Source organism: Corvus cornix, chromosome 4A, assembly GCF_000738735.6.
Source record: "Corvus cornix cornix isolate S_Up_H32 chromosome 4A, ASM73873v5, whole genome shotgun sequence".
NCBI classification, from domain to species: domain Eukaryota; kingdom Metazoa; phylum Chordata; class Aves; order Passeriformes; family Corvidae; genus Corvus; species Corvus cornix.
The window spans coordinates 19685286-19697088 of NC_047058.1; the positions used below are offsets into that span (position 1 = coordinate 19685286).

Genomic DNA, 11803 nt, shown 5'->3' on the forward strand with positions numbered 1-11803 from the left:
GGGAGCACCCCGGGTTTACAGCTGGCTTCCAGCTCGTTTCCTTTCTCATTTCTTTTCCTTTTTTTAAGATTTTTTTTTTGAAAGAAGAGGAGTGGACACAGAGGAGCGAGCGGTGCCATGGCCCCCAAGCTGGGAGGGGCTGTGACAGAGACCCACCGGGCTCTCGCTGCTGCTGCTGCCCCAACTCCAGGCACCCCCAAACTTCCCCCTTGGCCTTTTCATTTTGTCTTTTTCCTTTTTCTCCACCTTTTTTTTGTTGGTTTTTTTTCTCCAGTTTTATCTACAAAAGCAGTCTGTACCAGTCAGAACAGCGGGGCCACTTCGCCCAGGGGTGAGGAGCAGGCACCAAACTGTTCACTTTGCTTTGGGCGCGTTTCCCTTTATTTTAAGGTTTATTTTTTCCTTTTTTTTGTTTGTTTTTTTCCAATTTTTTTAACCCAAAAAAAAAAAAGAAAAGCCGACAGCCCCAAGCCCTGTTTGGGAAGGGCTGGGGGGGGCGGTCAGGAGGGCAGCCCCCCCCCCCACACCGCTGCCTCCCCAGCCCCTTCTTCAGTAGGTGGCAGAAAATTTCATCCTTTTCTGCTTCTGTCTCTGATTGCAAAACCAGACCCGCACCACGTTCTTCTTCAAGTCTAACTTCTCGGCGATGGCAGCGATTTTCTCGGAGGAGGGCCGGGGCTGGACAGCGAAATAGGCCTCGAGCGAGCGCTTCTCGGGGGCGGCGATGGACGTGCGCTTGCGCTTCTTGTCCCCCCCCGTGTAGATCTCGGGTTTGGTCATTTTCTCCCTCTGCGCCCTCTCCGCCTCCTCCAGCCACGCTTCCAGGATGGGCTTGAGGGCCACCATGTTGTTGTGGGACAAGGTGAGGGATTCGAACCTGCAGATGGTGCTTTGGCTAAGGCAGCCCACCCCCGGGATCTTCAGGTTGGCCAGCGCGGAGCCCACGTCCGCCTGGGTGACCCCCAGCTTGATCCTCCGCTGCTTGAAGCGCTCGGCGAAGGACTCGAGCTCCCGCGGGTCCGTCTCCGTCTCGGGGCCGGAGATGACGGCGTGGGAAGCGAGGCCGTGGGGGTGGGACATGTTCATGGGCTGCGAGTGGTGGGCCATGTGGTTGATGGCCGACATGTGGGAGTGAGGGTGCGAAGGCGTGGAGCCCACGTCGGGGCCCGGCACCCCTCCGAGCGGGAGGGCGGAGTTGAGGTGGTCCAGCAGCTCCCCGTCCAGGCCCTGCGAGGGCTGGTGGTGGTGGTGGTGGGGGTGGTGCGTGGTCAGCACGGACGGGTGGTGCAGGTGGACGGAGGACGAGGTAGGAGTGCAGGACACGCTGCTCATGGTGTGGTAGGTGGCGTCCGGCTTGAAGGGATGGGTTTTCTGCGACACGATGTCCACGGCGGCCAGAGCCTCGGCCCCTCGCAGCAGCGTCTCGTCAAAGCCCGCAAAGATGTTCCCCTGGATCTGCACGGAGGGCCGGGGGGGGGGGGGGGGGGTGGGGGGAGAAAAGCGGGAGCGAAAACAAACCAAGAGAGCAGGAGAGGATTAAAGGGAAGCAGCGTGACGGAGATCCCGCTCGGCCCCATCGGCACTGCCGGGGACAGGTAACGCGAGCCGAGCGCCACCCGAGCCCCCCGAATAGAAGCACCGGGGTGCCAGACGCCGAGCGCTCTCCCTCCAAGTCGGGCACCCACTCTGCCCTCCGGGGCGACCTCCCCAAAAGAGAGGCAGCGGCGGAGAGGCCGGAGCCGTCGGGGGTCCCGCAGCCCCGCTCTGTCCAGCGCTCGCACGGAGCGGGGCGGGACGGCTGAATCTCCCCGAGCGGGACCGGCCCCCGCGCCCCCCGGCCGCCCCGGACCCCTCCCCGCGGGGACAGCTCCCCGCCCGCCGGGCCCGGCGCCCCGGAGGAGGGAGGAAGGGAAGGGCGGACCCCCCAAACCCCAACGAAACCCAAAGGCAAAGGGAAACCAGAGTAAGTTGGTGCGTACGGAAGCTCCCGAAGCCCGCGCCGGGGCTTACCTGGGGGGCGGGCAGGCAGGCTCTGCGGATGGCTTCGGAGCTGGTGTGCAGGTGCGGGTACTTGGGCTCGTGCAGGATGGGGTGCATGCTGAACGCCTGCTTGCTGTTCATGGACATCATGGTGGGAGCGGAGCGGGGCCGGCCGGGGCAGGGCAGGGCAGGGCAGGGCAGGGCGCTCCGGGCACCCGGCTCGGGGGCGCGGTATTGTCTGGCTCCGCCGCCCGGCATCAATGGCATTATAGCCCGGCCCCCCCGCCCCCCGCCCACCGGGAGGGGCCGCGGAGGTCCCTCCCACCGCCCGCCCCCGGGCAGTGAGCTCAGCCCCCCTCAAACCGGGGCTCACACCCCCGCCGCCCGTGGTACCCCGTCCCCAGATCGCGCCTCCCCCTGCTCCGGTTGTAACCCTCCCCCCGAAAACCAGAGCTTCCCACCTGTCGGTGAATCCCCCCAAACCGGGGCTCAACCCCCATCTCCGCCCCTCCCCGGCTCTGCCCATCCCGGCGTTCCCCTCTCCCTGTCCCCCCCTCGTCGCGTCGGGTCGGGGGGCACCACCGACCTCCCGTCCAGCCCCGGCCGCCCCCTGCCCGCGGCTCCGGGCTGCTTCCCCCGGGGGGGTTTGGGGAGCAGAACAGCCCCGAACCCGGGGCTGAAGAGGAGCCGTTCCCCTTCTCCCTTTGAAGGGAAGATCCGTGGGTCAAAAATCATAAAAACAACGAAATCAAGAAAAGTTTCACCAACTTTTTTTTCCCCCTTTTTCAATGAATCTCCCTGGCTCGCTCCCCAAATCCTCCCGTGCAGGGTCCCGCGGGCTCCACGTCTGCCCGTGCAGCCTCTCCATGCTCCCCTCTCCATCCCACCGCTGCCTCTGCACTCACCCGTCCGTGTGAATTTCCCCACAGCTCCTTCCCTCCCTCCCTGCCACCAAGGCCAGCTCCTGCCACCGCCGAAGCGGCGTTTGGTTGCACTGCTGGATCGGGGGGGAGTGGGGAGTGGTTTGCAGCCCCCCAGATGCTCCCAAAAGGTGCGTGAGGAGCGTGACAGCCCTGGCAGCCCAGAGCAGGGGGGCTGACAAGGAGGAACCCCAGTGCCTGGGGGTGATGGAGGGCAGGGGGGTCCTTGGTTATGCTCAGGGCAAACTTCTTCTCAAGGGTGTGCTTGTCCAGCCCGTGTCCAGCCTCAGGAGTGGCTTTGGGACGTGGTGCAGGTGTTCCAGGAGTCGGGGGGAGGATCTGTTTCCTGGTCCCTTCAGCATCCTCTGGGTCCCCTCTCCTGGGGATCCTGCCAGGTGTCTTGGGACAGACAGGGTCAGCGAGTCTCACAGGGAAAGGGAAATCCTGACCTGACCCCATGGCCTGATCCCCACCCTACCTGAAAGGCTGAACCATCCCCCAAAAGATCATAGAATCACTTGGGTTGGGTTGGGAGGCACCTTAAAGATCATACAGTTCCAGCCCCCTGCCGTGGGCAGGGACACGGGGGGAACCACCAGAGATGTTTCCTTGATGCCAAACCTGCCCAGGGAAAGCTCAGATCCAGTGACAGGAGACTGAAAGCCCCAACCACCATGTCTGGCACAGCCCAGGCTCGGGCACGGCCCCCAAATCCACCACAGAAGGCCCCCAAACCAGCCCCGAGCAGCACCTGGCTCAAGCAGAGGGGTGGGGGAGAGTCCGCAGGGCTGAACCCTGACTCCAGAGAAATCCTCCTGGGGAAAACTGCCCCAGCACCAAGTGCAGCCAGGAAGGCCCTGTCCCTGGTGGCCCGAGGCACTGTCAGCCCTTCCTGAGCACCGCAGCATCCCACAGGTGCCAGAGGCCACCAGGCCCTGCCAGGGTGCTCCGACCCTCTGGAGGCGAGCGCAGGCAGGAGCTCGGGAGCCTCTTCCCTTCTCCCCGCTGCCAGCAGAACTCTGAGCCACTATCTCCACTCAGCTGCAGGATCAGGTGATGGGCAGAGGAGAGTGCATGCTGGAAAGCTCCACTGAGACTCCAGCAGAATTCCTCAGAAGGGGAATTGTCCCTTCCAGGTGCTCTGTGGAGGGATGTCTCCCCTCCCGCTGGGTTTGTTAAAACTCTCAGGACTCCGGGAGCTTTTGTCACAGGGTATTCCACAATTCCTTTTGCTGGGCTCTTCCTGGTGGCCCCTCTGCCCTCCTTTTCCTCATTTTCTGCATTTCAGCAGCTCAGAGGAGGTTGGACAGAGCAGTTCAGCTCCCGGCCCTGGATTTCACTCTCCCCAAGGAGCAAACCTGTGCCAAGCTGCATTTTGCTGCTGTTCATGTAGGAAAATCAGAGCAGATGAAGTAAAGAGCATTCCCTCCTTCCCGTTCCTCTGTGTGCCAGCAGCCTTTTCCAAACCACCAAGCCTTTGCTCTTTCCCTGTCGCAGCCCTGAGCCTCCTGCCCTGGGCTTTACCCCGACAATGAACTTTGAGCAAGAGACACCCAGGGAGGATTCCTGAACGCACCTCTGGGTGTCCTGGCACTGACACTGAAACACGGGGGCACCACAGGGACATCAAGAACCCCCTCCCAGCCCCATTCCATGGATGAATTCGTCCTCCTGCCACCTCCTACACGGATTTGTGGACTGGTCCCAGAGGGGAAGAGAGCAGTGCCCTCCCTATCAAATCTCTGGATTGAGTCAGGAGTTATCAGGCTCCTCCTGGACAGGGAAAAACAGGGAAAACTCTCCTGTCTTCCAGCCAGGATGTGCAAAGGTGTGGGAGCACCAGACAAGGAGGATTTTCTACAGCAGTGGGAATCACAGAGATCTCAAACACTTCCACAGTTGTTGCTTTAGTCCTGGGGAGTTCTGAATATTGGCACTTCCAAGGAGCGGGATGAACTTCCAGGGGATTGCCAGTGCTCCGCTCTGGCTTTCTGGAGTAAGATGGAACAGCTCTGCAGCTCTCCTTGTAGCCTTTCCTTGTCTGTTCCAGCTTTCCTCCAAAAACTGGAATAGTCCAGACCCAGCTCTCCCACCCATCCATGTCAGCAACCCCCCTGAAGCAGGAAGTGCTTCACTGGAATCAGAATTAAAAGGAGGAAAGTCGGGATCTTTCCTGTTAAAAAAAAAAACAACAACAAAAAAAAGCACTGAGCGAAGACCCTCATGATGTGAGTGTTTGGAAAACAAATTCCTTCCAGGGCAATTCCAGCATCCAGGCTAAAAGCCGGCACCCCAACCTGGTCAGCAGCTTTGGGGGGACCCTTTCTGAAATAAATCCCTGTGCAGAAATGAAGAGCCTGGAATCTCCTCACGTTGTGTGCCGTGGTTTTGTGCCATGGAACGGCAAATGATCCAACGGGGCAGGAATATTGTGGGAATCGTGACCCCCACAGCCAGTGCACAGGGCTCTGGCTGGTCATTCCCACTGGAAAGGCAGCCCTGGACACACTCTCCAGCAAGGTCTGCGCTCGAGAAGCTCCAGCTCTCCGTTCCTTTTTGAGGGTGACCCGTAATTTCCCTGTCTGGCTCCCTGCCTATAACCAATAAAACCCTGCACACTCTGCCTGATCCTGATCCTGATCCTGATCCCGGTGTTTTCCATCACGGAGGGCTGGGTGCAGACCTTGCAGAGGGCCAGCCTGCCTGCCATGTGCTTTGGTGCCTCAGGCAGTTGCCTGCAGACTCCAGCTGTTTTTATTACCTAAGTGGGTTTGATTGCTCCTTCATTTGTGCCTGAACGAGAGCCCTTGGCACCCTCGTGGGCTCTAATGGGGTCTGTGTGTTCTCGCTCCCAATTAAACCCACGGGCAGCGATTAACAGCTTCCAGCAACTCCGGCGCGGAGCAGAGGGGACGCGGCTTTCCAGGGCTCCGGGAGAGGATCCTGCAAAAGGGACACGACTTTGTGCATCCTGAGCAGACAGCTGGGCTGGCTGGAAATGGCTCTGTCCCCAGGTGACCGCTGCCACTTCCTTCTCGTCAGGGGAGGTTGGGCTCAGCCGTCCCAGCCTCGCACAGACTCATTTTCCTGCGGTAGGGGACGATGCTGGTGGGTGGCCAGGGGTGGGTGTGACCCCAAAGTGGGGGTAGAGACATTGAGAACACCTCCCCACCTGCCCTGGCTGTCAGGGCTGCTCCTGGAAATCGTCATGTGGGGTGATGCAGAGGTCAGGACATCAGGGCGTGGACTGCCTTGCCCCACTTGGTCCTTCCCTCCCCTCCCTTTTCCTTCTGGTCCTGCGCAGGGCCTGAGCAGGTGGAAGTGGCCAAAAATGGTGAATTTCTGGTGCACTTGGGCTTTTCAGCCCCAGGTTCTGACTCCAGGAGCCATCCCAGCCCCTGGCAGCTGCTCTGCCAGGATCATCCCGGCCCTCCCAGCGCCACAGCTCCATCCCACACCACCCACAGCCATCCGTGGGAACCCCGGGGAGGAGCCGTCCGTCAAAATTAAGATGTTGGGGGATTAAATGCTTCGATCTCATCGGAAGTGGTGTTTTCTGATGAAAATTGGTTCTGTCAGGAAACGTGTAAGTGGCGCTACCTGCCAGGGGCCCGTGTGCTGGGATGGTCGGAGCTGGCTGATGGAGGGCAGGAATGGAATGGAAAATCCAGGCCCAGGATTTGGCTCAATTAAAGTCTGGCTTGCTCCTGAGAGAGGCCCGTGGCATTGGGAAGAACATTCCCCCCACACTGGGTTAAACTTGGTGTGAGGCCTAGAGCAGGAGCTCACCAGGCTGAAGTGACCCCTCAGGTGGCAGATGGTGGCGTTGTGGAAGACTCGACAGAGGCCAGGCTCTGTGCTGGAATTAGGAACAGACATCACAGGACCACGGCATCATTTAGGTGGGAGAAATCCTCTCAGATCCTGAGTCCAACCACTCCCCAGCAAGGCCACCACTGACCCGTGTCCCCGGGTGCTGCATCCACACAGCCCCTGAACCCCTCCAGGCACGGTGCCAAGGCATGGTTTGAAACACCATGCTTCCAAAATGCCTGTTTCTGGAGGAAAATGCAGGAACAGCTGCTGATGAGGACGAGATCCCTTCCCAGCCAGCAGAGCCGGGTGTTTAATGCAGGCCTCGCACTCGAGGTGTAAGAGAAAGACGATCCGTGCTGGCCAACAGATCCAGCTTGTAAAAATCCTTATTAAAACCCCACTGAGCCTAATTGGGAAAGATGGCTTTTAATTAAAAAGTGCAACCATTCAGCCAACTTTTATAGGAGATTGCTGCGACCCCAGGAGATGCCAACCAGCAATAGACTCCACTCCTTCCGGAGGGAGGGACCCTTCCCGTCCTTTGTTAGCTGGAACATCTCAGCCGGTTTTAAATGGGCAACTTCACAGCTTTCCTGAGTGTGGTTTCTTCCATTAGGAAATGGGAATCTTCTAACAGCTCACCCAGGCAGCAAAATTCCTGCACTCCATCTCCCGCATTAGGAACCCGGAGCCCGCACGGCTCCGCTCCGCAGAGCGGGAGAAGAGAAAACCCAGATGGGGCAAAGTGTAGCTCGACTTTTTAATGCTAAATTATTTACAGTAAGTAAAATCGTGTGTGTCAATTGTGAAAAGAGTCCAATTTGTTTGATTTACATTGCAGGGGGGTGCCCTGGGGTAGGGGGTGTTTAACTATCTCCTCTAATGTAATTGCCTATGGCAGCCTGGTAAATATTTGATGGGCTGCCTGAGCGAGGGAAGGAACTGGGGCTGATGCTCCCGCAGCCCTCGCAGGGTATCAAATGCAGCTGCAGCCAGGCTCTACCTGAGCCCTTCCCATTGTGTAACTGGGCCTGGCTTTAGCCCACTTTCAGGCTGGGAACGTGCACTTTCTGCTGGAAAATGGGCTTGTCCCCATGCCGTGGGTTTGTTTTATATAAGAAGCCCAAATCTCTCTGTCTGTGCCTCGAAGGGAGTGTTTTCCTCAGCTTTTCAGCAGGAAAAGCAGGTTTTGCTCTTGTCAGGGATGTTTCCATGGCTTGGAGGTACTGGCTCGCAGGGATGGTCCCTCAGTCACAGGAGGGTCGGAGCTTGGCTGAGGGTGGCGAGCAGGATGGGGATGCAGGGGTTGGGAAGGACACACAGGGGCTCCAGCAGCAGAGGTGTCTGCAGAAAACCCACAGTCCCAGCTCATGCAGCCTCTCACAGCTTTTCCATTTCTAGTGTTTCAAGCAGCACCAGGAGAGGTTTGGGTTGGACACCAGCAGGAATTTCTCCATGGAAAGGGTGGTCAGGGCTTGGCAGGGGCTGCCCAGGGAGGTTTGGAGTGCCCATCCCTGGAGGTGTCCAAGGAAGGTCTGGAGGTGGCACTCAGAGCTCTGGGCTGGGGACAAGGTGGGCATCGGGCACAGCTGGGACTCGATGATCCTGGAGGCCTTTTCCAACCTCTGGGATTCTGGAATTCTGTGTCAAGATGGGCACACTCAGTGCCCCAGAAATGGCCCCTGTGACCTGGGGACAAGGTTCTGCTGCTCAGACGAGGCTGGGACAGAGCCCCTGCTCCTCTCTGGGCAGCCCTGCCAGTCCATAGGAATTCCTGGAGGGTAGGAAATGTCACATCACCCACCTGGGACGGTAAATATTTAACAAGGGGAACTCCCCCTGCCTTGCTCCCTGCCCTCCTCATCCATATTCAGCTCCTGCAGCTCTTCCAGCCCTGCAGGAAGCACTGAGACCCCTGGGAAGAGGGAATTCATTGAGGGGCTGTGTCTGAAGGGGTTTGGGGCTCCAGATTTGGGGATTGGAAGTCAATGATCTGTGAGGTCCCTTCCAAACCAAATCATCCATGGATTCTGTCATTTGAAGGGATACACGGAGGCCTCCAGGCCAATTCCCTGTTTGGAGCAGGGCTGGTCAGAGCAGGTCTGCACAGTGGCGTTTGAACCTCTCCAAGGATGGAGACACCAAAATGTCCATGGGCTCCCAGAGAGCTGAGCAGGGAGAGGCCGCCCAAGATCTTCATCTACAAAGGCGACCAAAAGCTGGGTGGGGATGCTGCACCCACCTGGTTCAGCACAGAAACACCTCGGGGCTGTGGATGGAGGGAGCTGGGCTCGGATGGCACCGGCAGCCGGGCAGGGAGGGACAAGTGGGACCCACACCAAGATCCACAGAGGTCCCCGTGAACCCACTGGGGCATCTCCAAGCGTTTCTTGGGATCGTAGCCACGGCTGGGAGGCAGGAGCAGTCAGGATGGAGGTGCGGAGCAGGTTGAGAGGCCTGCTGGGGTCCTGGGATGCAGAGGGAGATTTTACACGGAAATCCAAGTGGGTGCTCCTGAGAGGGTCCCAGCCTGCTCCTGCCAGGAGCCTCTCCATGGTTCTCCATGCCTTGCTTGCTCCAGCTCTTACAGAAACCAGTTCTATTAATATCCCAGCTCTTCCTCTCGGCCCATTACTCTCCTGATGGCCCAAATTTCCAGTTAGCTCCTCTCCAAATTTAAATGATCGCTTCCCCCTGTCTTCTCCACCCCCACCTTTCCGAGAGATGACGTCACTGATGACCCACATTCTCCTGCCTCTGAAGTGCCTGGCGCCGGGGCCATTAGATCCCTCTGCTGGGCTGGGACTGGCTGACAGCCAGTCCCGACCTCACAAGTAACCACGGCCATTCACCGGGAGAGGGAAGCTCCAGCCTTGCCAACAGCGTTGGAGAACAGGAGAGGAAGGAAGGATGGAGCTGGCTGGAGGCTCCTCCTGCCCACGGGTGTCACCAGGGAAGGGAGGAAGCGGAGCTGCCAAGGAATGGACAGCTTTGAGGGAGGGAAGCAACCTTGGGAAGTGTCTTCCCTGTCCTGCCTGCTCTTGGCCAGGAGCTGGCGGATGGGATCCCATGGAATGCTGGTGGGACTGGGACACCATGGAATGCTGGTGGGGTTGAGATCGCATGGACTGTTGGTGGAATTAGGACACCATGGACTGCCTGTGGGACTGAGGCACCATGGAATGCTGGTGGGATTGAGATCCCATGGAGTGCTGGTGGAATTAGGACACCATGGAATGCTGGTGGGATTGAGATCCCATGGAGTGCTGGTGGAATTAAGACACCATGGAATGCTGGTGGGGTTGAGGCACCATGGACTGTTGGTGGAAATAGGACACCATGGACTGCCTGTGGGACTGAGGCCGCCTTGACCTGCTGGTGGGGTTGGGATGCCATGGGCTGGTGGTGGGCCTGCTTTTCCTCTGACCCATCGTGCAGCCCCTGTGAGCCCTAAAGCGCTGCAGACTCTCGGTGGGACCAGCACTGTGACACTGGGTGGGACCAGCACTGTGACACCTGTGTCACTGTGTGTGCCCGTCTCAAAGCCTGCAGGGCCCTGAAGTGCTGCTCTGAGCAGCTCCTCTTGCTCCTGGAGGCCTCAAAGCCCTGTGTCAAAAGCCAGTGGATTTCTGCCCAGAGGAAAACCCTTTCAGTTCTGGTTTGGATTCAGTGAAGAACCTCAGTCCATGTCTGAGTCAGTGCAGAGGCCGAAACTCCATCAGTTTATGGAAGAGAAGTCCATGAGCAGCTGGAAAGAGACCTTCCAAACAGGGGCAGGAGACAGGACAATGTCCCCTGTGCTGCCCACAGCTCTGGCCAAGGCAGCCCTTTCCTAAAGCCTTCCTGAGGGTCACCTCTGGCTCTTCTCATTCTTGTTGAGTCCCCAGCTCAGGAAGAGCCTCCAGGAGCCAAATTGGTCCCACTTGGAGCTGATGGCTCGAGGCTGGATTGGTACGAAACGAGAGAGGGGGCGGAAGGGAAGAGCAGTCCCTGGCTTTCCTCCAGCCTCGCTCATCGCCATCATCTCCACTTTGTGGCCCTGTCCTGCATCCTTTCAGCTCTCCAGCCCACTGCTAACCCCAGCTCTCCAGCCCAGCTCAGGCTCTCCTCGAGGAGACATCCCCAGGCATCCCAACCACCTCCTGCCACCAGTCCAGCCCATCCCGACCAGCTCCCACCACTGATCTGGGCAAAGGAGAGGCCCAGGCAGGCAGGAAAGGCATCCCAAAGAGCAGCTGTGGCATCAACTTCTCCCAAACGAGTCGGGTAGGACTGAGAGATGAGGTTTTGGCTGGATGATCCCAAATGTCACTGCCACAGCACCTCCAGGGCACCTGGTCCCACCATCCCAAGCCCTTTCCAAAGGGATCCAGCAGCTCCAGGGGACAAACAGGCAGAGGATCTCCTCATCCAAGGAGGTTCCTCCAGGTCCTCACCTTGGCTCATCCAGCAAAGGGAGTTCCCTGGAAATGAATGCAGGGAGGGTTTCCAGCGAGAGGAGGAAGGTGAAAGAAAGAACAAGAAAGAAATGCTAAGAAAATAAAAAGAAAGAAAGAACAGGAAGAAAATGAGGAGAGAAAAAGAGGAAAAATAAGGAAGGAAAGAGAGAGTCTTGGTTTTCTGAGTTAGAAGCAAAATTATCTTGATTTCCATTTGAATAATTCATGTTTGCCACGGGCCATGTATTCCTGAGCTTGGGTGTCAAGTGTTTATCGAATATATCTCTTGACAGGGCACTTGTGTGATATTCAGCCATTGCCAGAGTGTGAAAAAAACACACACAACAAATGGAAAAAGAGGGGGGAAAAAAGGAAACACTGGAGTGACGGCTTCCTCCGCCTCAGTTTGAGAATAATTGGCCCAAATGAAGGCCCTTTCCTTGGCATGAAGTCCCCCCTACCCCCTCCCTCCATGGGGATCCAGCCGGCAGCCCAGCACAGGTGGCTGCGATATTGTCCCTACACCCAGAGGGAGAAGCTCTGGGATCATCCTCGAGGATGAGCCCAGCAGGTGCTGGAGGAACTGGAGCCTCTGTCACCTCCTCAGCTTTTGCCAGGACATGGAGATGTGATCCTGAAGACTTAGAG

At 58.2% G+C, this 11803-nt stretch overlaps 1 protein-coding gene across 1 annotated transcript; it reads right to left on the bottom strand.

Moving 5' to 3' along the window:
- Positions 1-438: 438 nt before the first annotated feature.
- On the bottom strand, positions 439-2204 carry LOC120412015 (brain-specific homeobox/POU domain protein 3). Its single transcript, XM_039571753.1, has 2 exons — positions 2011-2204; positions 439-1455 (listed from the first exon to the last, which is right to left on the bottom strand). The coding sequence occupies exons 1-2, from the start codon at positions 2128-2130 to the stop codon at positions 550-552; spliced, it is 1026 nt and encodes a 341-aa protein (XP_039427687.1). The 5' UTR covers positions 2131-2204; the 3' UTR covers positions 439-549.
- Positions 2205-11803: the final 9599 nt, after the last annotated feature.